The sequence below is a fragment of the Carettochelys insculpta genome, chromosome 1 (genome assembly GCF_033958435.1).
Source record: "Carettochelys insculpta isolate YL-2023 chromosome 1, ASM3395843v1, whole genome shotgun sequence".
NCBI lineage: Eukaryota > Metazoa > Chordata > Testudines > Carettochelyidae > Carettochelys > Carettochelys insculpta.
Window position 1 is genome coordinate 170,072,780 of NC_134137.1, and position 24,692 is coordinate 170,097,471.

Genomic DNA, 24,692 nt, shown 5'->3' on the forward strand with positions numbered 1-24,692 from the left:
TGGGGCCTGATGCCTGGCCCCTGAGATGGTATGGCAGGTAATACAAGGAGGCTATAATCACATTTGTACAATTCCTTGTCAGCAGGTATAAAGCTCTGCTCAGGCATGGGCAGATGAGGACATGCTCTGATGGACCGGATACAGCAAGTGAATGGCTGGATCCTGGATTGTTGTTCTCTCAGGTAAGCTGTTTTCCCTCTTCTTTTTCTCCCCCGCATTGTCCTCCTGGCTGTGGTTCTGAGAGAAGGTGGACAGCTCATGGGCCTCTATCCAATGCGTATGAGTGAGAAACCCCTCCCCAACAAGATGCAGGCATTGAATGGCTACCACAGCAGGCTGGAGATCACATTACCAAAGGAATTCTGCCTCTGGGAAATGGCTATCATTAGGTAACAGCAGTGCTTACTGGTGTCTCCAGCTACACATGGCTACTACTGTTGTCTCCAGGGTGGACGGCCCTGAGTGACAGGAGAGGCAGCCTTAAAGTGCTACCCTGTCAGTGGAAAGATGTGTTGGTTAAATGGCTAGCCTGTTTCTGCAATAGAACCAAAGGTGGCAAACCAGGATGAAGAACGGGGCCAATATGGATGCCAACAAGAATTTGAGGTAATTCAAAATGGCAATATGGCCCATCTTGGGTCTAAAACAGCAAGCTAACAATATCCCTACACCAGCCAGCAGCTGCCATTTTCCAGTTGCTCAGCTCTGAAAGCCACGCTGCTGCCTGCAGAAACGCAGACATGGAGTGTAGCAGGACTGCAACCTCTCTACAGTAGCCTGGCAAACACCACTCAATGGTTTTTTGGGTCTGGAGCCCTAGAACTAAAACACTGTGAAAATTCACATCTAAATAGCTGCTATTTAAATAGCTCATCCTATGATGACGAAATTGACCAAAATGTACCATGAATTAGATAGGACCCTATCCATTAAGGACACAGGGCCTTACCTAAGTTAAGCACATGCTTAACTTTAAGCACATGAAGTCAATGGGACTAGCATAGGTGATTTGCTGGATCAGGTGTTAAACATCAGACTGGGCCCGTCAATTAATTTCATTATAGACTACAAAGTAGCCATTAGTTAGTAACAGGTTATGGTGACCTGGGATGGATTAGACCTCTGACTGAGAAGTGAAAAGCTCCCTATCCCCTTTACAAATTCCCTACCCTGATGGTCTCTTAACACGTACAAGAAATTTGTCATGAAATCACCCCCTTCAGTATTTAGGGAATGGCTGAGTGAGCTCAGGAAGCAGCTTCCAAAAATTTTCTCTGAGTCCTAGGCCCAATTTTCTGTAGGGCTCAGTTTGGGAATACATTTCTACAGATGTATGTCATTTGATCTTCCCTCGACCAGCTAAGAAAGCGTAAGCGTATCTCATTTGTACAAAGGAAAATGCCAAAAAAGAAATATCTGCATATTAACTTTGTATGTGAATGAATTTATATTCAAACAAATTAGCAAAACTAAATGCCATAAACAGTCCAATAGACTACAAACCATATCTAGATGCCTTCAAAGCATAGAGGAGGAGAAGTTTTAACACTGGAAGCTTTCCCAGTCCCTCACAAATTAGTTTCCCCCTGGTGAAAGTCCCAACTGTTTCTGAAAAGTGTCTGGCCAGCCTTCAAAGAGAAGAGACAAACCAAGGGAGGAAAAATTGTTTATTTCATTCACATTAAAGTGGAGAAAAGAATGAGTTAGATTGCATCATCCCTGTCAAGCCCAGGAACTGGTTGGGAGAAAAGATTTCTCCAAGTAAATATTTCAACTGGCATATTTTCAGTTTCATTAGGGGCTGATCCAGCTCTCATTAATGTCAGTATAGTCAGTGGAGTACAACCAGTTGAGTTCCATAATAGAATCTGTCTTCTCGTAATAGCAGTTTTATGAAGGAAATAACCAGATGTTGGTTCAGTCTTTTTATAGGGTTTATGTAATTTTGTAATTTTTCTTTTCATCTTTCAGACATTCACATATAATGAACAAACTCACACAGTTTAGAATGACCCCATCCTTATTCATTTTGACTGTCACACTTCATAACCCCGTTCGGACAAATTTGTGGATTAAAGCATTCTAAAATACAGACATTGTAACTACTTTTAACTATAGTAAAGAAAAAAAGCTACATCCCCAGCACAATAGTCTCTCAATCTAAACATATATTCTAAGCATCACACTTTATTCCATTTGAAATATCCTCAATATTATTGATTGTTGTAAGGGAATTTTGAACTATACCGAGACCTAGGTGGAGAAGACTCCAAGGGAACTGGAAAGAAAGAGCTGGCTATTGCATTCTCAAATGTGAATTCTTATCCCCTTAACCAGATGAGCATTTAAAGATTTCTTTCTTGAAGAATTTATTGTTTGGGTGCCTTTGAAGATAGTTCTCTACAAAAACAGGAAGCACACACAAGTTTATACAGGAGTTTTAACAGCAATTAATTTTTATGGCATTTTCATGAAAAAGATTTGTCATTAGAGTGCTAAATTAGCATGAGCTTAAAAACAGCATTTGAGCGACCTGTTCTGTGTAAGAAGAGATAACACTGTAACCTAGATAATGTTGTAATTCTACTCCTTAGCTGTGTCTACACGTGCATGCTACTTCGAAGTAGCGGCACTAACTTCGAAATAGCGCCCGTCGCGGCTACACGCGTCGGGCACTATTTCGAAGTTAACTTCGACATTAGGCGGCAAGACGTCGAAGTCGCTAACCTCATGAGGGGATCGGAATAGCGCCCTACTTCGATGTTCAAAGTCGAAGTAGGGACCGTGTAGACAATCCGCGTCCCGCAACGTTGAAATTGCCGGGTCCTCCATGGCGGCCATCAGCTGGGGGGTTGAGAGACGCTCTCTCCAGCCCCTCAGCTCACTGGTGGCCGCGTGGAGTGGCCCCTTAAAGGTCCCCTCCCCCTCCCTTCCTCTGCAGGAAGCTGAGGGAACGTGCAGGCTGCAGCCTGCACATGCGGCCAGCCTGCACCACCCTCAGCCCCACAGAGCTGCGATGGCTGCCCGGCAGCCCCCCCAGGGGACCCCCCCCAAGGGGAGCCAGGGCAGCCAGCCCAGCCAGAAGGGCAGCCAGTCTGGGAAGCGGCAGCAGGGCCCCTCCTGGACGGAGGCCGAGCTGCGGGACCTGCTGGGGCTCTGGAGCGAGGAGGAGGTGCTCCAGGTAATGGAGAGCAAGAGGCGGAACGTGGATGCGTTCGCTCGGCTGGCCGACGGCCTGGCTGCCTGGGGTCACCCTGCCCACACTCCTGACCACATCAGGAGTAAGGTCAAGGAGCTGCGGCAGCGTTACTCCTGGGCCCGGGATGCGGCCAGCCGATCTGGGGCCGCCCCCATCACTTGCCCCTTTTACAGGGAGCTCAGGGACATCCTGGGCTCCCGGCACACCTCCTCCCCTCCGGCCACCCTTGACACCTCGGCCGACGAGCCCCAGCAGGCCCTGCAGACAGAGTCTGCCCCGGAGGCAAGCCCCGCACCCCGGGGGCCCCCCCCGGAGGCCACCCCCGGGACATCGTGGCAGGAGGAGGAGGAGGAGGAGGAGGAGCGGGGCTTCTCCTCCGCAGAATCCAGCCTGCAGATCCTCCTCCTGCCATCCCGGAGCAGCAGCAGGGCCTCCGACCCCCGGGGATCTCTGGACCGTGGGAGCAGACCGACAGGTAGGTACCCTCCTTTGGTGGACACCCCTGGGCTTGAGGGGCGGGGGTAAGAGATATGTGTCCAGGGCCCCCCACATGCTCACATGGCCATGGCCCCAAGGACACCAGGGCCATGGCCCTCACAGCACTGCATCTATCAGCCCCTGCCCCCCCCACCCCGCATGACAGTGCCATGCCCCATCCCCGGGCCAGGGGGGAGCGGAACTTCGAGGGGCCCCCGGGAGGAGGGGGTGGGACACCCCACAGCAGCAGCATGTGGTGGAGTGGGGGGAGTGCAAAAGGGAGACTCAGGCTACATATGAGCAACAAGAGCCGAATAGCTCCCAGGGGCAAAGGAGGATCCTGGGGCTACAGCTGGCAGGTGACACCTCTGCCCTGAACAAACAGGAGGGAGGAGCCGAGCTGGCTTGGACTTGGGGGGTGAGGGCGGGGGCCACAGGTAGAGGCTCGGGGAAGGGAGAGCTGGAAGGCAGTCAGCCTGAGGAGGGGGAAGCTGCATCCCCGAGGGGCACCCCTTGGGGTCTTCTCCCCACGACGGGTTGGAAGGACTGTCTCTTCCGACAGCTGGTGCTGTCACTCCTGAGAGAAACTGGGCATCTGTGGCCTAAGAAACCTCTCCTGCTCTCAGACCCTGCAGGGTGAAGTGAGAGTCGCTCCCACCAGGGGACGGGGTGCAGGGCAGGGGGACCCCTGAACCCCATCCATCACAGCAGCATCTCCCGGGGACGGGGATGGGGAACCTGCAGCACAGGGCTGGGGGCACAAAGGCCACGGCTCAGGGCCCACACTAACGCCTGTCTCCATTCTTCTTCCCCCCCTCCTCTCCTGTGTCCTGCACCTGCACCATCAGAAGGACCAGAAGAGAGCGCCGGCGAGGCATCAGTCGTCCCGGAGAGCCCTCCGGGACCATCGCTCCAGGGCAGCCCCTCGGCCGAGGACCAACCGGCCCCACGGTGGGCTAGACGGCGGACCCCGCGCCTCCAACCGCCGACGGCGACGGACCCCCAGCTGCTGGCCATCCACCGTCGGCAGCTGGAGGTCGCGGAGCAGCACCTCCAGCTGCAGGAGTGGGCGCTGGCCTGGCGCCAGGAGGCATGGGGGGCCTACATGGACACATTTAACCGCCTGGTGGACTACCTGGCCCCCCATGCCGCGCCGGCCACAACCTCGCCCGCCCTGCCTGCTCCTGCAGCCTCACCACCAGCTGCTCCGGCCGTCACCGTCCCGTCCGCTGTCGCCCCGCCACCCACCGGCGAGGGCCAGAGCGCCGAGGGACCCCTGGAGCTACCTGATACTCGCCGGCCACCGTACCTTCCGGTCCAGCCCGCTCTCACCTAGCCACGGACCAGGTTGCGAGCGCGGCGGGGCTCCCGGCCGCCAACGCCCAGTGCCGGGCTATAGGGGCGAGGGGCCCGGGACGTGGCCCCCCCCCACTTGTATATAGTTGGACCCTGTTTTTTTCGGCCCCCAGTTTGCCCCGTCCCTCCCATGTAAATAGTTCTCCCCTTTATCCTCCCTGGTTTTCTTTTTATTATTGCGGACAGTTGTTTCTTTGGATTGTTTTATTTTTGTACATATTGCTTTTGTGCAACGTTTGTACCTAGTTTTTGGTTTGTGGTTCACATATTTATTTACAGTCAGAAAAACAAAAGTTTCAGAAAGAAAAAAAAAAGTTTCGGAAAGAAAAAAAAAAGTTTACGTTCAGCCACAAGTGCGTGCTGTCATTTGTCCAGGACAAGTGGGAGAGGGGGGCGGTGGGGTGCTCCATGGTGTGGGCGTTGGGGCAGGAGTGTGGGGGAGGAAGGGGCGGGCAGTAGGGGGCCTGGGCAGAGTTCACCCCACGGCCTGTTCATCGAAGTGGGCCCGCAGGGCCTCCCGGACCCGGGTCCCCTCGGGGTCCACCTGCCGACTGGGGGCAGCAGGTGGCTGGACATGTGCCCTGGCGGCCTCCGCAGCCCAGCCCTGGAAAAAGGTCTCCCCCTTGCTCTCGACCAAATTGTGCAGGGCGCAGCAGGCACCCACAATCTGGGGGATGTTGTTGGGGCCCGCATCCAGGCGGGTCAGGAGACATCTCCAGCGTCCCTTCAGGTGGCCAAATGAGCGCTCCACCACCTGGCGCGCGTGGTTCAGGCGCTCGTTGAAGCGCTCCTGGCTAGCGGAGAGATGGCCCGTGTAGGGGTGCATGAGCCACGGCCAGAGGGGGTAGGCCGCATCTGCGATGATGCAGAAGGGCATGGTGGTGTCCCCCACAGGGATCTCCCGCTGGGGGATGTAGGTCCCCGCCTCCAGCCGGCGGCACAGGCCCGAGTTCCGGAAAACCCGGGTGTCGTGGGTGCTGCCAGGCCAGCCCATGTAAATGTCCTGGAAACGTCCCCGGCTGTCCACCAAGGCCTGGAGGACGACAGAATGGTAGCCCTTTTGATTGAGGTATCGTCCTCCACTGTGATGCAGGGCGCGGATGGGGATGTGAGTCCCATCCAGAGCCCCGAAGCAGTTGGGGAAGCCCAGGGTGGCAAAGGCCGCGATGGTGGCATCTGGGTCCCCCAGCCTCACGAGCCTGTGCAGGAGCATGGCGTTGATGGCACGCACAACCTGCAGAGAAAGCACATGGGACAGCACCAATGAGGGGTGAGCAGGGTGTGCGTGGCCCTGCCCTGCCCTGCTCTGGCCCCCCTGCCCTGCCCTGGCCTCCCCTCCCCTCCCCTGCCCTGCCCTCCCCCCATGGGTTCGCTTACCTCCATGAAGACAGCCCCGACGGTGGCCTTGCCGACACCAAACTGCTGCCCCACGGATCGGTAGCTGTCTGGAGTGGCCAGCTTCCAGACAGCGATGCCGACCCGTTTCTGCACTGTGAGGGCACGCCGCATGGCAGTGTCCTGGTGCCTGAGTGCGGGGGTGAGCCACTGGCACAGCTCCAGGAATGTCTGCCGGGTCATCCTGAAGTTCCTGAGCCAGTGTTCGTCGTCCCACTCCCCAAGCACCAGCCGCTCCCACCAGTCGGTGCTGGTGGGGTAGCTCCACAGCCGCCAGCGTGTGAGGCAGGGGGTGGGGCGGGGTGCTGCAGGGGTAGGGGTTGAACCCTGCTGCCCTGGGGGCATCTCCTACCCTGGGGCAAGGAGGTGCTCAGCTGCCTCCCGCATGGCATGGGTCAGGGCAAGCCCTGCTCCTGCCGGGAGGGCTGGGTGGACCTCTAGCTGCTGCTGCTGCTGCTGGGGGTCCATGACTGCGGCGCTCGGGGTCTGTGTGCCTATGGCTCCTCAGACTGCATGCTGTGCAGGCTGAGTGTGTCTGGGAGGGGCCCTTTAAGGGAGCGGCTAGCTGTTGCCCCGGAAGCGCTAGTCCGCCCTGTGACCCTGTCTGCAGCTGTGCCTGGCATCCCTATTTCGATGTGTGCTACTTGGGCGTGTAGACGTTCCCTTGCTGCGCCTATTTCGATGTTGGGCTGCGCAACGTCGAAGTTGAACATCGACGTTGCCGGCCCTGGAGGACGTGTAGACGATATTCATCGAAATAGCCTATTTCGATGTCGCCACATCGAAATAGGCTACTTCGATGTAGGCGTCACGTGTAGACGTAGCCCTTCACTCATAAAATTACAGAAATAAGATACCCAGCACAAAATTTGCTGAGTGATACATAGCACTCCTCTTTTCAAATATTTTAAATAAATATATTCAAACTTCATTGCAGACTTTTTTCAGGTGGTGTGGGTCATTGGGGAGCTTGAACAGCTGCTGCCCATTTGTATCAGAGATGTGGAAACATAGCACGCATCAGCACTATATGAGTTTTGTTTAAAACAATACACACAAGGCTAACTTTTTTATCCTAGAACACTGCATAGCAAGTTTCCTAAAATAACGGGCAAGAGAGCTAGTTTTTACCACAAAGAAGATAGAGATAAAATCTCTCGTATCACAAGGAAGCACTTTAAATGTATCACATACAGCAACATCTGTGGTGCAACCATTTTTGAGAAATCCTATCCACAATTTGAACAGAAAAAAAGTGAAACCCAAAGCACACCACATTCACCTGTGTGCTTAGTCGATACTAATGACACCATTACTTTGTCACTTTTCTTTCACCAAATAGACGTTTTCTTTCAGAAAGCAATTTATGATTACTTGCCTTATTCATTTGTGTCTCCTGGGTTGGGGGTGGGACCTGGTGCTAGCATCAGCCTCCTTAAATCTCACTGAAAGCAGTCCAATACTAGTTATGCAACCCAGCCTCGCTAGCCAAAACACGATGGAAAAAGGAATGTGTGGAAGTGTTGGGAATGGCCAGGTCTAGGGACAAGAGGGTTCTTATGTTTTCATTTTTATTCACTCTGTGGCTACTTTGCTTAGACCAGTGCTCAGCAGCCTTTATCACCTCGTGGCAAACTTCAGTCCTCATTATAATGGCATGGCATGGCACACCCAATATATATATAACCCAATCCCCTTTCCCTCCTTCAGAACCAGGCATCCCCAGCTCCCCACTATAAATCAATTCCCCTCCCCTCTCCCAGAGCCAGGCACCCCCAGTGTCTCCTCACCAGCTCTAACGCAATGCCGGCGACTCACCAGAGCTGCCACCACTGCCACACCCACCCCAGAGCCACTGACACCACCGCTGCCACTGCCCCAGAGCTGCTGCCACCACACTTTTCCCCCACCTAGTGGCGGGGCACATGCAGGCTCTGGTCAGAAGGTACCTGCCTAGGTGGCTGCCAGCCAGCATCCCAGCAGGAGCTTTGGGCAGGCTCCTTGCCTTCTATACCCCTGCATGCCACTCAAAGTAGCTGGCTGTGGAGGCTATGTGATTCTCTGAGTGCCACGAGATGGACTGGGGAGAGGCTTTACGTGCTGTCCCCATCTCCAGCACAGTGTCATAGCTCTCATTGGCCATATTCCAGCCAATGGGAACTGCAAGATTGTGCTGGAGGTCAGGGAGCACACAAAGCCTCTCCTCTCCTAGGGCACGCAGCATTCAGAGAAGCCCATCACCCTGCTTGCTGGCTGCTTTGAGTGGCATGAGGGGATGCGGCAGGCAAGAAGCATGCCCAAAGTTCCTGCTGGGCTGTAGGCCCTTTTGCCTGCCACTAGCTTAAACGCCCAACACCAATTGTTCTTCCGCTGTTCTTTGGAATGCAGAAAACTATCCACAAAGTCAAGAAGGGGATTATCAGCAACTAATTTCACACAGGTTAATGAATAGACATCAAAATTATAAAGGCTTTCAGTCAACAAGAATCTTGCTGAAGCAAATGAGGCAGATGAAAGTATTTTCATCCTATCCAACAAGAAATCAATCTTCCTCTATGTAGTGTCTGAGAAATACTATATAAAACTATTTATCTCTGAATTTTCACAAAATGCCTAAGATACAACCATTCTGAATAATTTGCAATACCAGAATCCTTGGTTTGTATGGTAAACTTGGAATTATGAGCATGAATTTCAAAAAGGCCATTTTATTTGACATTTCTGTTGCTTAAGTAGCTTTTGCATAATTTCTATTGAGAAGTAATATAATGTTAGAAATTACTGCTTAACTTAGAATATATGTACAGCTTTCAAAACTACGAATTATCGCAATTCATATTTGAGATTCCTCAGTACTAAACAAAAATATTTCAGATACTACCCAGTTCTACATGAAGCAGACAAAAAACCCAACAAAAAGTAAAATACAACCTTCCCTCCTCCCGAAAACTTACCATATAGACCACAGGAGTCTATCAGTAATCTAAATAACTGAGTTATGATGTTAATTCTATAACTGAAGTATTCAATCTATTTTCAGGATATAAGTTAAATCTATATAAATATACTACTTTTAGGAAGATTTAAGTTGATTTTTATTCTGATCCTATTAAATATTCCATGGCAATTTACATACTATTTCCCAGAGCTGATCAGAAAGCAGAATTTCTGATGGCAATAAAATTCCGAGATATCAATGAACCAAACAAACAACAAACCTGCATCAGGATGAAAAGCCAAAACTTCAAAATATTTGACAAAATGATTTTCTTAATCTAATTGCTTTGGGTCAATTATTTTGATGGGGATCCTTACTTAAAACCACAAGTATGCATACTTTACAAAGTAAACTTTAAACAGAAGTTGTTATGAATAGATAAATCAAAATTTATTGTTCCAAAAATGTAAAGGGAGATGATAGGAACTTTTCAAAACTTTTTTCCAAAACAGATTTTCATCAAAATAGATGATTGTGAAAGCTTTTGGTTTTGCCAAAATAGAACTTTCAAACAAAATACTATTTTGAAAATTTCTGACTAGCTCTACATAGTTTCAATATAATGACTTAAAAATCTAACCTTCACAGGTGGTCTAGATTTAGCATTATGTTGATAAGCAAGAATTAGTTTATTTCAGACAAACATCTTTCAGATTTTTGTAAGTATATATCTGCATATCTGTTACAAAATTTCTTCTAAAAGCAATTTATAATATTCTTTGAACTCTTTCAAAGTGCTCTGGAAAGGAGAACAAAGATTTTGGCTGTATGGTAAGTTACTTAAAAGTTACTTAATTTAGTGGGGTGCTTTTTTGAGAGAGAGAGAAAAAGAAAGAGAGAGAGAAGAATGAGCTTCTATAATTTTGAGAGTAAGAATTTAAACTGTTAGTGCCATTGCAGGTTAGACTGACTGAGGAGGCTACAAGTGACTTGGGAAAAGAGATGCTGAATCAACTCCCAGACAAGTGAATAGACAATCTCCAATTAATATGCTGTCCAGTTGTATTAACTTACACACCACACTTTTACATGTCCCATTAATCACATTATGAACAGATATGGAAATGATATGGTTGATTGTATTTACTGTTTTTTCAGGAATTCAAACAACATTACAACATCATACAAAGCATGTTTTTACTCTTTTTATAACAAATTAAGGAAAAAAGATTAATTTAATTAATTAATTTGGCATATCCAAACTAAAAGTATTGACAGTCCATTACTATAATATTCCTACAGTCATTTGGTCTCTTGGTTTATTATTTCAAATTTCTGGTTGTTGACTGTTCTGAGGGTGGTGGGAATTAAAAATTATCAGGTCTATTAGGAAAAAAAACATGCAGAAATATGGCATATGACTGGATGGGACATGTAAAAGTCCAACTCACAATAACATCAGCAGTATTTTCTACTCTCACTGACTTTCTGGGTGTATGGAACTGCTGAAACGTGTACACACAGAAACATAAGTTGAGGTTCCCTTAGTTTAGGCCAATATTTGTAACACATCACAGAACTTGGACCCAGTTTTAGCGTTTAGTTGGTGACCTCATATTTAAGTCAAGCTAACAGTTGTGTCCTTTCACTCTTCAGAAATCAAAATTATGGTAATCCAAATAGTATGATTTTTGAAGAACAGACTAGCTAGAGAAAAGACTACTCTTTCTTCCATTAGAATGCTTGTCCACATTTCTGGAGAAATTTGCCCCTCAAACACTTGCCAAAAATACTCAAGAGTTAAAGTGTGCCTTGAACTTCAAACTGGTTTCGTCTGTTTCCTCATGGGGGAACCTAGCATTACCTTTACCCTATACACAAAGTCTCGAGTTGACAAAGAGTCGAATTTTTGCTCCTTTAGTTACACATCTTTTTTTGCCTTACTATTTTCAAGATCTGTTCCTCATTACACAAATCTAGCATTTTAAAGATAACCTTAGTTCACATTTTCCTTTGGTAACCACAGAACACATTCTACCCTGATATCTGATACAGCTGTCCTCTGTCAAGTCCCAACATACTTGGCGTCCAATTTTCTAGACATCAGATCCAATTTTCACCAGGTGCCTGGTTGCCATATCACCCCATTGTACAAAAGGAGTCATCTCACTGAAGTCAGTGGAGTTACAGCCGGTACAAAACTAGTGTGAGAAAAGGATCGGTCGCTGCAAGAGTCTGAGAACTTGCTTTTGCAGCTGTTACTCACATGAATAAGTTACTTACAAAGGAAGAGGTCATAAGAATAGGATTAATATTTGTGCTCATGTCCGGTGTTTCATCTTAACAACTGTAATAGCTTCTTCTATGAAAATGTGGTTATGGTAAAAAAAGTGACTGTGTAATACTGGCATCCTCTTTCCAAGAGCTCTGCTGTCTTTGGCCCCAATTCAACTAAACACTTATGCACATGCTTAAATTTAGGCAGGTGTTATTTAACTGATTTCAATGTGATTACTAATGTAGTAAAAGTTAATCACGTGCTTAAATGCTTTGCTGAATCACAGATTAAATGTTCCAGATAACAATGGCTTTCTTTACTGACAAATTTAATTTTACTACTTTTTAACTTAGTGCTGCAGAGTCAATACGATTATGGCAGAAAGAGATACTTTCCGTTTTATATCATGCAGCATCAATAGATTTTTTACTATGTTCTGTTTGCAGAATTTTCATTACTGATGTTGAGGTATCAGCTAAAAAATATTGTACCGCTTAACTTTCTGATTACAGGGTTGCAGAGCAGTTAGTAAAAACCATTATTTAAAAACTGAGCAAATTTAGGTCTACACTATCTAAGAGGAGAACATACTCAAAACATAACCTCACCCCTCATGATGCCACCTTTTCAGAGTATATCTTCACTTTAAAGCAAGGACCATAGCTGGGTGTTCTTTCTCTTCTGTATTTTTAGCCATATAGTTTTAGCAATGTTAGGCTATGTCTATGCTACATGATAAAGTCAATTTTAAGGCAGGTAGCTTGTATTTATAATATCACTGTCTTCACTGTATATACCATTAGGTCGATTTTAGGGAGCAGGTTGATATTATAACACCGGTATAGCATCAAGTTAGAATTTAAAAGTTCTAATTAAAGCTAGTGTGGAAATGCCATGTTTTTAAATCGATTTTATTAGCTTCCAGAGGTGTCCTGTAAGTATCCCACAATACCCCACGGTTGTCCACTCTGGCCGCATCAATCTCTGCTGCTCTTCAGGTGCACAAAAAATCAGTAACAGGAAGTCCACTATGAGAGGCAGCGGGAGGTACAGGAGAGTAGTGGAAGGGAAAAATATATTAGTCCAAGATTAAATAGGTCCCTGTTCCCAGGGTAAACTAACAGAGGCTACTCCAGAACTAGCAGGAATTTGCCAGCATCAATCAGGGCAATCAAGCTAATTAGAGAAGCATCCTAGAGAGAATTAGGAGGTTTCCAGAGGCAAGGGATTCAGACTCATGAGAATGCTAGAGGCCAATTAAGAACCAGCTCAGACTGGTTAAAAGGCTCCTCTTTTGATAGCTCAAAATAAAAAGCAGTCAAGTAGCACTTTAAAGACTAGCAAAATAGTTTATTAGGTGAGCTTTCGTGGGACAGACCCACTTCTTCAGACCAGCTCAGTGTATACAAGTAGGTAAGGAAAAATGCTGTGGAGACTCTGGGAGGAGCAAATATGAGCAGGTGCTAGACAGAACAATGACAAGATAAGGAAGGTGGGCCAGATGGCCCCAGGAAATGGTAGTTGTCATGTGGCTGTTGTTGGACGTGGTTGTAGGCAACTGCTTTAGCAGGATCTCTGGGCTGGAGCCTAGAGAAGAAGGTGGCCCCAGGATCCAGCCTGTCCCCATTACAGCACAGGAACAGGACTGTTTTTGGTAAAGGGGTTTGTCCTGCTGCCTACCAGTTGGAGGGGCCACAGACTGTGGAATTTGGTTTCCCCACTTTTCCCTAAGGTGGCCAATGATGAATAACTCACCAAACATCAAGCTACTGCCCTAGAATAAGTGACTGAGAGCTGCTATGAGCCTCTGAGGCAAACAATCCGTTTAAAAATGTGGGATGCACCAAAGTTGAGCAGGAGGTTTGTCACAATAGTCACATACTCCATGAGAAATCAATGTCCTTTATGTGATAGGTTGGTTAATTTATCTGGTGGAAAGGACCTTAAGTCATATACTTTTACAGGAGAAAAGAGACAGTGGGAAATAGAGAAAATAGCATTTAAAATAATTATCTAACTCTATTACAGAATTAGAGAATTTATTCTAAATTTTGAAAGTAAATTACCAGTTACCTAAAAATTTGGGGAAAAGAGATTATGGGACAGATTTTCATATGGGTAAACAACAACTGTGCCTGCAAAAATACTTACACACCTGCTATACCATTCCTGGCTTTTGAGGAAAAAATTGCAATGTGTGTCACAAAGGGGTATTTTGGGTGTTGAGAGATAGGGAAGGGACATCTGCTTTATATCCATGGGTATGCACATCTGCAGATGTCAGTGTGGTCATCCATGGCTCATTTTAGCAGAGAGGGATGCAGATGCAGATACAAAATTTGCATCTAGAACCCTGCGAATTTGCAATAGCCATGGATACATGCAGCCCATTTTTGCAGCTACATATGCAGAGACAAATACAAATTTTGTATCTGCGCAGGGCTGTAGTGATGGAAACACAGAGACAGGATTTGAGTTGGGTCTATAGAATATATGGACACTGATGTCAGTCTGCCATTTTATATTCCAGGATTTCACCTTTCATTAAAAAATAGTGTTAGCCCTTACCTTTGCAATGAAAATCTTTCGAATGTAAATAAAATATAACACCGTGTTATCCATAGAAAGCTTAAAAAATGTATCTCTGAGATAAATGAATGATTCCTGTCATTCCAGGGAGAAGTTAATGAGATGCTAAATGATACTTTAAATGTCAAGAATAATTATTTCACCGATGATGAAAGAAAAGGAGGACCACATTATGAAGATCTACTAAATCTACATTTTGACATTTGATTTTGCCATCCAGCTGTTGGAATAGTTGGGAGAATACCACTTTTCCTTTAAAAAAAAAAAGAGACTAGCAAATAAGGAGCAAAGTGAAAGGAGGCTAACAGAACACAGAAGGGCATCTGAACCTGACTGAGAAGCCAAGGAAAGCATGCATGGCTCCGGTTTGAACATTTGTATAATTTACAGTGACTAGGGTGAGGTTAAGGCAATTGTCCTAAATGTATCATGACTGGATTCTCTGCATCTTTGCTCCTGCACCATGACCACAGCCCCATTTGGAGTGGCAAGGAGATTTCCTACCCTGCCAGATATTAGAGGTAGGGGAAAGGCCCTTGTCTATTACTCAGGAAAGTAAGGCTGGTTATGGTTTTAGGAACTCTCTCCCCGGAAATAAATAGGCTAAGGTACATCTTCTTGGGAGGGATCGGCAAGCCTGGTACAGTATAGTTGCATGAAGTGGCTGATGGAGAGACAATGGAAAGTGGATGAGGTGCCATGGCAGTTGGACATAGGGGAGGGAATGTGTTTTAAGCAGGAGATTGGTTGCCTAGACCACTAAGAGGAGGGCTGAAAAGGAGAGCTGACAAGTGTTGCAATGAAGGAGTTAAGTCCCACTCCTCACCCCTCTTGGGGGGCCCCGCTCGGGGAGATACTGAAACAACAGAGGATTTCCAACAAATTTCCTGAAATAACCCTCTAACCAAATGCTTTCTGTCAGTTGTGAAAGTAACTTTATTTTCTTGTGGGCATTGTCATACATTTTGTAGGCCGCCCCCCAGGCTCAGAGCAGGGAGTTGAGCAGGGAGGTTTGTCATAGACAGTGCATGTAAGAAATTTTAAGTGTGGAGAGTTCAAGGCAGGAGGTTGGGGGTGTGCAGGTATCAGGGCAGGGATTGGGGTAGATGTGTTGTGGAGTGCAGGGGGAGGCTTGGGGCTGAAGTCCCACAGTGATCCTGCCCTATGCTGCTCCTTTTCCCAGCCAGATGGGAGCTCTGGGGCAGCTCCCATAAGCACAGGAAGGGAACTAGAAGTGTGTTGGGGCATGGTGGGCTGCTGCATCACTGAGCACCTGGTCTACAGGCTGCCAGCTCTGCACGCGAGGCTTTACTCCTGGCCTTAGCTCTGGGCAAGCGGAGAAGGAAGGACAGAGGCAAGTGGGGTGGATCAGACCCCTGCCCCCATCTGACTACCTTCTTACTGGGGCATACCAGGATGCAGCAGCTTACTTTCACCTTTGCTTTCTTCCTCAAAAATATACACACTGAGCAGTGCTCTACCCCACAAGTAACCCCCATGACCACACACCCTAATTTCAGCAAAGGTATCTGCAGATTAAGGTACTACATTGTAAAGGGGAGAGTGAGGCATGCTCAGTAATGAGATTTCAGCCTGAGTTACTACACACCTTCAGCAGGTCCCTTCAAAACCCTTGTGCAGAAGAGGGGAGATCAAAAGGGAGCAGAGCTCTGCCAGAACATCCTTGCTTCCCCCTGCTGGCGTAAGGCCGTGGTTGGCCTCTGATCCAGTCACCATCCTAACTGCCACTTCAGAACACGTTGTGTCTGAAGCCACACTCCCTCTGAACAGAGGGAATCTGAGGGCTAGGAAAAGGAGACATAACTTTTTCAGCCACTGAAGCTGGAGCAGGGGTAAAAGTGGGAAAGAAGAGTGCTGTGATATGACTGGAGTTTCATAAGGTTGTCCTTTCCCCTTTCTGGGAAGGTGCAAACAGCAAGCTCTTCCAAGGTACAGCAGCTCAGGGATTGTTCTCAAAATAGACAAGCGTCTAATCACATAGAAAACCTTGGAATTTCCTGGCTATGCCAATCAGCTTAAATATATGTGAATTAAGTGTATTGTAAACAGAAGTGTTTGAGGTTTTGGGTAACTGGGAGAGAAGGAAGCAACTAAATAATCCCCAACCAAACCCTCAAGTGTAAAAACTGTCTATAGGCCAGGCCTTATTCAAAAGTAAACAAGGCAAGTAGTTACATATTTTTAATCAAGTGTAGGCTGAACCTCTCTAGTCCACCCCCGAGACCTAACAGGTGCCGAAGGAGAGAATTTGCCAAACTGTGGGAGAGCAATATTGTCTAGCAGCATTACCAACACTTCCACTGCTTAGTGGGCTCTGAGAAGATATTTAGGGGTAAATTAGGGCTAACTAACAGCACAGAACACAGTGGCTGGAAACAAACTTTATGGGACCACAAAAAAATGTGGCCACACCCATGATAAATGACTAATCTAACTAAAATGAAAAGAAAAAAGCAGTCAAGTAGCACTTTAAAGACTAACAAAATAATTTGTTAGATGAGCTTTCTGGGACTGACCCACTTCTTCAGACCATAGCCAGACCAGAACAGACTCAGGTATGGCTATGGTCTGAAGAAGTGGGTCTGTCCCATGAAGGCTCACCTAATAAATTCTGTTAGTCTTTAAAGTGCTACTTGACTGCTTTTTGTTTTGATAGTATATAGACTAGCAGGGCTTCCTCTGTTACCAACTCAAATGAGAACTATGGTTCTAAGTCCCGTGGCACCTTCTAGACTAACACAGTTTGGAGCACAGTTCAGGAAGTTCCAGGAAGCAGAGTGCTGGGGGTGTAGTTTTAATAGGCTGTTCAAAGTTTCTTTAAAAAGTAAGCTCCCCCATTCCCGTCTCTCCAGCGCACAGATGGCAGGAAACACACGTAGCGGAGCAGGCTGGAGGCGACTCAATCTCCCGCAGATCTTCTCGCTCATCTTTTGCGCTTTCCGTACATGCTCCCGCCCACCTCAGGCAGGTGGGCGGGAGACACCCGCGCTCTGAGCCCTTCCCTAAACGGGCTCCGCAGCCGGCCCCACCCCGCGTGTGGGCAAAGCCACGTGGCTACGCCCGGGAGTCCCAGCGCCAGCAGGGCCGCCTGTGCTCTTCGCCCGGCCCGCCTGCAGCGCGGTTAGCGCTGGCCGAAGCGGACATAGCCCCGCGCCCGCGGGAGGTCGACAGCAGGGCCCCTCCCCAGGGCAACCCTGCAGCGGCCAGGTGGGGTGCAGCGCGGAGACCCGTTGGTCTCTATAGCGGCGCCTTCCACGCGGCCCCCCGGGGGCTCACTGACGAGGCACGGGGCGGGTGCGCTCCACTGGCACGGCGGGAGCCATGATTGCCCGGGCGGCCGGGGGCGCCACGCCCAGGTCCCAGTCCCGCGGGGTGGGGAGGTTCTCCGGCGGCTGCTCCCCAACACCCATGCTCGCTGGAGCGGGACTAAGCACCTCGGTGCGGAGGATCCCGCTCCGTGCCAGGGGCCCCATTACTCGCGCTACACCACCAGCTCCCGGGGAACGTTCCGCCCCCTCCCCCCCCCCCACCTGCCGCTCCCCACGGCGCGCCCCTCTTTTATTTAATGAATGCACACAAACATGCTGTGATTGAGTAACTGCCCAAGCGCTCTGACTGACAGGACACTGGACCAACAAGGAGCAGACAGCTTACGACGTCCTGCCCCCCCGACAGCCCTTTGACCAATGACATGTCGGTAATTTAGGAGGCGGGCGCAGAGCGCCAACCAAGCTGCAGCTCAACGGTGGGAGAGCGCTATGACTGACGTAAGTCAACAAAGGTCACGTGCGCCACTGGGGCGGCGGTGATTGGCGGGGCGGCTCCGGGCGGGCGGGGGAGCAAGGGGGGGTCACGGTGGCGGCGTGGGGTTCGCTGTGTGACACAATTACAACAACTTTGTGCAGCAGCTGGGGAAGTTTGTACAGGCAACAAACACACCCCGCGCAGGCGGGCGGGGGGGCCCCGTCACCCCGACTCTACTCACCCCGCGCCGGCGGAGCCAGCCGCGCGGCAGCGATGTAAACACGGCTCCGCCGCCATCGCCGCTTGCAGCCGCCTCCTCCTCCCCCGGCCTCCAGCGCCGGGGCGCTCTTCCCCCTCCCTCCTCCGAGCCGCGGGGCTTCCCCCCGCCTCCCTCCTCCCCTGCCTCCCTCCCTGCCGGCTGTTGTTGTTGTAATAAAAGTTGTGGTGTGTGTGTCGGGCGCCCCGCCCCGCCCGGCACTGGGGGGCGTTGGGGGCGCGCCGGGGGGGGCGCTTGTGCTTGTGAGTTAATTACGCTGCGTTTCCATGAAATCGTGCGGAGTGTCGCTCGCCGCCGCTGCCGCCGCCTCTGCTGCTCCTTTCGGGGATGAGGAAAAGAAAATGGCGGCGGGGAAAGCGAGCGGCCAGAGCGAGGAGGACTTCGCCAGCCTGACAGCCGAGGAGAGAGGAGCCCTCTGCGGCCTCGACAGGTACCCGCGCTCCCCGCGCCCGCCCGCCGCCCTCCCCTCCCCGCCGCGGCGCCCTGTTCGGGCAGGGCCGGGGCGCCCGTCTCCGTGCGGGGCTTGTGCGGGCTCCCGGCCGGCCCCGCGCTGCCAGCGAGCCCGTGCGGGGGCTTCTCCCTGACTAACGCTGCGCCTTGTGCCTCTCTCCCCCTCCCGCTCCCCCTCCGCAGCCGACTCTTCGGCTTTCTGAGGTTTCATGAAGATGGCGCCAGAACGAAGGCCTTGCTGTTAAAGGTAAGAGGATGGGGGGAGGAGGGAGCCGAGCCAGCCCGGCCCCGCCACTCTCCCCCTCCCCCTCGCCTGCACGGCGTGTGCGTGTGCACGGGGTGGCACCGCCACAGCCCGGGGGGAGAGACGCGCCCGGGCCCTCGGGCTCGCTCCTCGCCTGGGTCTCCGTGGGGCTTGGGCGCTCGTCCCCGCCCCGCCAGGCACCTAGAGGCCGGCGTTGCCCCCCTAGGGCGCACGCAGCGCGGGGCGCAGGGCGGGGACGGGGCCTGCGGCTGCACTGGGGCGCTTCCAGGGGTTTGGCCAGCCCGGGGACGGAAAGTGCCTGTCTGTGTGTCAGGCCCGAGCCTCGGGCTCCGCGGCAAACGGCGAGCAGCGCGGGGCGGCCGTGAGGCGCTGCTGACGTTCCCGCGGACCCTTCCTGGGGCTTTGCGCCCCTATTGTATTGCGCCTAGGCTGCGCGGTGCCTGCCTCATCCGGGCCCGCTCCTCTCGCCCCGCCGATGGCTGGAGTGGGGGAAACGCGGCCTCTTGGTTTGGGACCGCGGAGTTGTGTGTCGCTTCGGAGTCCGTCGCTAAGTGACTTGGTCGCTCTCTGGGTCCAGCTGCCTCAAATGTGGAACTTCTAGCGGCGTGGCTCCCTTTCTGCCCTGGCCGCCACGCTCCTGCGCCGCTCCGGGGGAGCGGCCCAGTCTGGAGGCTGCTTGGGCTTCACACGCACACGTTTGTGTCTATGAAAAGTTGTTGGCCCTGTCATTTAGTTAAGTAATGGCTGCTCCTGTCGGCCCAAGATGGCCGGACAGGGAGGAGAAAGAGAAAGGGGAGGGGGGAGGTAAACAGGGAAATAAATTGTAGGAAGGAATATATACACATCGGCTGAAATGTGTAGCCCCCCACTATGATTAAGGCAAACTCTCTTGCGCATTACAAGATCCTTCTCGTTGCTTTCCTAACGGTGAATAGCGTTTGCAAAGCTGGCGTAATCCTTATCAACCTGTAGCACATTTAGCTCCCCATCCACAAGCTAGCGACAAAGGCTGTGCAGCTGGAGTATCTGTCAGTTTGTATCTTCTGACTGAAAACAGAGGAAAACATTTGTGTATAGAATAATTCGTACCCATTAATAGGTAACACCGTTGCAGCAGTAGATGTTGCTCTGTCATTCTCTGATTTTTGCTTTGGAGTTATAGTTTTCCATTTGACACTTTCATCGTCCTCGTGTGCCCTTGCCCAATGTGAATGTTTTTACACAAATATGTCCTTTTTGTTATTTTTGGCCTTTTTTTAATTTATTTATTTTTTTATTGTAAAGCATATCCCCAAAGTGTGTTGAATTCAGTAGTTTAGGCCTTAATGTAGGTTTGGGATATTTCTGGCATAGTGACAAGGTTTAATATTAGAAATGTTTCAAAAACGCTGTTTTTGGGCTTATGCTTTACAAAATAAAGCTTTGCTTTGTTATTCATTAGTTTTAAAGTTGTTTACCAACTTCTTGGTCTGTAAGATGACAGCATGACATCAAATCACTTAAATATTATTTTAACTGATGTCTGTGTAGATGTTTATAAACCAGTAAATTTTAAATATTACTTAGGCTCATTAGAAACTGACTTTGAGGTGGAGCTTGAGAATGCTTAAAAATTAGGATTAATAAATTTATGCAGTTCCCTGCAGATTTCAGTTTCACTACCATGTTGTAATTTGTGTTTTGTGAAATGAAATAATAAAGCAGATTCAGTTCTAACAGCTAAGCATTGTCTTCTGCCCTCCTGTGTGCCTGTACTTCAATTCAAATTAGCAAATTTAACATTGTTTTACGTAGCAATATGTCTGGTATATTAACATGTAATAGTATAGTTTATGGTTTTGGAGCAGACTTCTGGAACAGCTTAAGTTGTTGCCTGTTTATTACATGAACACATACAATACGTAAATGTCATACTGTAGCTGAATTTTCCTTGTAATATTTTCTGGTTCTGCATTTTCAAAATACAAAAAATGCAGGTTTACCTTACAACATTATTTTTGAAAATGTCATTCAAAGAGATGGCATTTGGAAAGTAAAAGAATCAGAATGTTACTATTCAGTACAATTATTGGGCAAAAAATTCTTGCAAAATATAGTTTCATTTTGTTTAAAAGTTTAGTTTAGTGTTGCTTCACGATTTTGGGTTTTTATTTTTGTTGTTGTTTAATTTGCTGTCCTGGCACGATTCAAAGTCTAAGATAGTTGAAGGTAAGCTTAACATATAAAAACTTACCAGAGCATAAATAGCATATGTACTAACTGTTCAGTCCTTCCCAATTCAGGGCTGGATGGTGAAAGAGGTTGTCAAAATTTGATATGTCACTTGCAGCAATAAAAAAAATGATCAAACAGCCATATATTATTTTTGTGGAACCTGGAATTCTGCTGTACTGTTGTTGGAGTTAGAATAATTTAAATTTTAAGTCCGTGCATAAAGGAATAATAGCTAAAAAAGCTCCTGGACTCGCCAGTTATGAAATCCTATCTATGTGATTCAGAATTCACTCGCCAAAACATTAAGGATGTTGCTGTGCTGTTTACTCACAGCTGCACATTGGGAGAAATGTGGAGTCATGCTTTTTCAGGAGGAGTTCCAGGAGGAGTAGTCTTTGAGGATGTTTACGTTGTATTTGAAGTTTCATGCCTGACCTGCGCCTGCTGACTCTGGCTCTGGCCAAGGGGTAGTTCAATCGTGGTGTAGACAGTGAGGTTTGTGCTTGAGTCTGGGTACTAGTAGGAGGATCCTAGATCTCAGACTGCTGAGCTTGAACTCTACACAGCAGTTAAACAGCCCCTTAGCCTGAGTTAACTGGCACAATCTGATGGTGGGTGTCTAACTGTAGTATAGACCCTTGGAGGCGATGTTCCCATTCATAGCCATGGCAGTCACTGCAACTGCCTTTTATATATGTTTTGCTCTACTGGCTGGAGTGTGAAATACAAAGTATCATGGTCCTACCTGTTTCTGATGGTCTCAAAGGGGAGGAGGAGGGCAGCCCTGTGCTCTACCGAGCAGGGAGTTTACTCCTTTCTCACTCTGACCACTTGCTGAGGAGTAGGATTATAGTTTGACCCTAGAGGTCCTGTCTCATAAAGTGGTAATGCTCTTTTAGGATGTGTCAGAGAATGAATTTCATTGGATACTGCCTTCGCACTTAAAATAGTGTATATGGTATACATATTATATTGGACCTGCACACCTTGTGTTCTGTGGCATATTTCAAGTCCAGAGATGTAACATGTATCTATTCTAGACTAAACAATGTATTATAGGCAGTACAGAATTGAAACTTTGATTGTGTTATGTGATTTGTGTATGTTGGCATTATTGCATGGTGATATAAACCTGAACTATTACTGTTTTCAAAACTTTCATCTTTGTTTTGTAATAACATATCTTGAAAATACTACTTTGGAAGCTGTGCTTTCAATCTCTATGTGATGAGTATGGGACTTTTATGCAGGTGGAAGAGCCTGGGGGTAGGAGGCACTTGCATTTTCATTGAAATGCTGAGCTTCAACTTGTTAGTGCTCTGCTGCCAGGTTTATAGGAAATGGGTCTCAGGTGTTCACCTAAGGGTCACACGTGAAAGTGCAAAAGACATTCTTTGGTATCTTGATGTTTTTAGTAGGTGAATCATTTCCATCTTCCTGCCTTTTTTTCTCCACTCAATGAAGGGTTAAAAACTTTTTTTGGGAGGGGAATCGGTAAGAATATTGGAACTAGATTTTAAGGTTAGCCATTTTAAATGTTCAGGTGGTAGTTAATCACAAGTTGACACACATTCCTTGACACAGACCTTCATTTAATAAGACATACTTGTTTGGCATTCATATTAGACTGCTGCAGCTTACATAATATATTGGTTTCAACATGACTGCTACCAGCTCCCCAATACACTGAATTTGTTTCAAGTTTGGAATATAAGGTACAGAATCAAGCATATTGTTTAAAGGCAGGAAACTTGAAGCTTAATTGATTTTTAAAAAGTAGTTGAATATATTATATGCACGCAGTATTCTGCCTAACAAGTATTTACACAGTTTTTGTTTCCCCTTATTGTACAGATACCCGACACAAACAGGAGAAAATAACTGAGTAGTTTTGTCCTGTGCTATTAAATTCACAAAACTCATTGGAAAAATAGTGAACTTTCCATTAGTCTTACTTCAGGTGTTGCTTGTAGCATGGTGTTAACAAGTATTTTAACGCTAGTGTGAAATATGTTAACTGTGTCCTTTGAATACTGGCTGTCAATTTTTGCTAGCATATATCAGAATCCTTATTTTTAATTATAACATAATGTTTGAAAAATATTAAGAGAAAAATATTAGTAGAAAAATCCATGTGTAGCTCAGTGGCTTAGTTTATGCTTCTCTTAAACCTTTTAGAATAATTTATTTACATCAGAAGAGAAACATTCCTTTAAAATAATTAGACTGCTTATCTGGTGCTGTGGCAGTGTTGGGAGCAGGGGAACTTGGGTACTCATATTTTCAGACTCTTGTAAAAGTGTTCCAGAGAGTCGGTAGCGTTATGTTATGTAAACTATTGCTGAGCTCCTACTTCATAGATCATGTTAAAACTAAGACAGATTTAGAGTTTATTATTAAAATCGCTTGTCTGACATGCTTATGTATAAATGTGGAGAAAGATGAAGGAAGTTACAATTTTGAAAACAGTACTTTGTCTGGAAACTTTAATTGCTAACTTTTTTTTTTTTTTAAAGTACCTTGAAGTGGATGCTTTGGGGCAGGGGGTTATGGGTTTCAGACTGATTGTTTGTGTTTTTGTATTTTATGTCTGCTTAAGCTTAAAGGCATACATGGCTTTTAAAAAAAAAAAAAAAAAAAAAAAAAAAAAAGCCCCTGTGGAAGAAATGGTTGCATACATTGTTGTTTCTGGTTGTGCAGAATTATATTTTAAAACTATTTAGATATTGATATACATTTTCTTAAAAGGTACAGTATTTCTCTATGCTTGTAGGTTTGGATGGATAATCTCATACAAAATCTTTACTTTTTGATTTGTTGAATGTCGTTTGCCCTCAGGGTTTCTATGGGTATTCAGCAAGCTTTATTATTTTACGTAGTGTAATAAGTGTATGAATTTTAGCTAGCGTTCTTGTCATATATCGAGAGGTGTAACAGACATTAGTATGTGATATGGTAAATAAGATATCTTAGCTCATTTTTGTAGTTCCCAAATGTCATATGGCACAGGTTGGGGCTACTGGCCTCTGAAGATCTGCAAGCCCGGCTGGGGGCCCCTGCATGGGCAGCGGGAGCCAGGAGCCAGAGCTCCTTCCTCGCCTGACCAGCAGCACTGCTGGTGCAAGCTGGAGCTGCCTGCCTGCCTTGCAGGGTCAGAGTCAGACCCTGTCCTGTCCTGCAGCGGCATAGGTCAAGTGGAAGCCCTGTGATAGCCCTGGAGCAGGGTCAGCTGGGGCCAGAATCCCTGGACCTTCCCTGGCCCAGCACATTCTCTTGTTTGGGATCTGTCAGGTCACTAACATGCTGGACCAAGGAGGTGTAACCTGTATAAATATTGTTGTTTGTAGTGAAGTCTAGAAGCTGCAGCAGGTATTGAGGGAAAAGGGGCATTGTGCATATACTCACCAAGGGAATAATTACCCTGAAATCTTTTGCTAAAAGGTGTTCTTGCTAAAAGGTGTTCTTGCTAAAAGGTGTTCTAGCTAAAAT

General features: G+C 47.7%; 1 protein-coding gene across 7 annotated transcripts in view; it reads left to right on the top strand.

The window, feature by feature from the left end:
• Positions 1-18,116: 18,116 nt before the first annotated feature.
• Positions 18,117-24,692, top strand: part of KDM6A (lysine demethylase 6A) — a 295,712-nt gene continuing 289,136 nt past the window's right edge. For all 7 annotated transcript variants that reach the window (XM_074995163.1, XM_074995170.1, XM_074995188.1 and 4 more), the window contains exons 1-2: positions 18,117-18,704; positions 18,908-18,971. In XM_074995163.1, the coding sequence (XP_074851264.1) occupies positions 18,541-18,704; positions 18,908-18,971 (228 nt within the window). In that variant the 5' untranslated portion in view covers positions 18,117-18,540. The remainder of the gene's footprint in view (positions 18,705-18,907; positions 18,972-24,692) is intronic.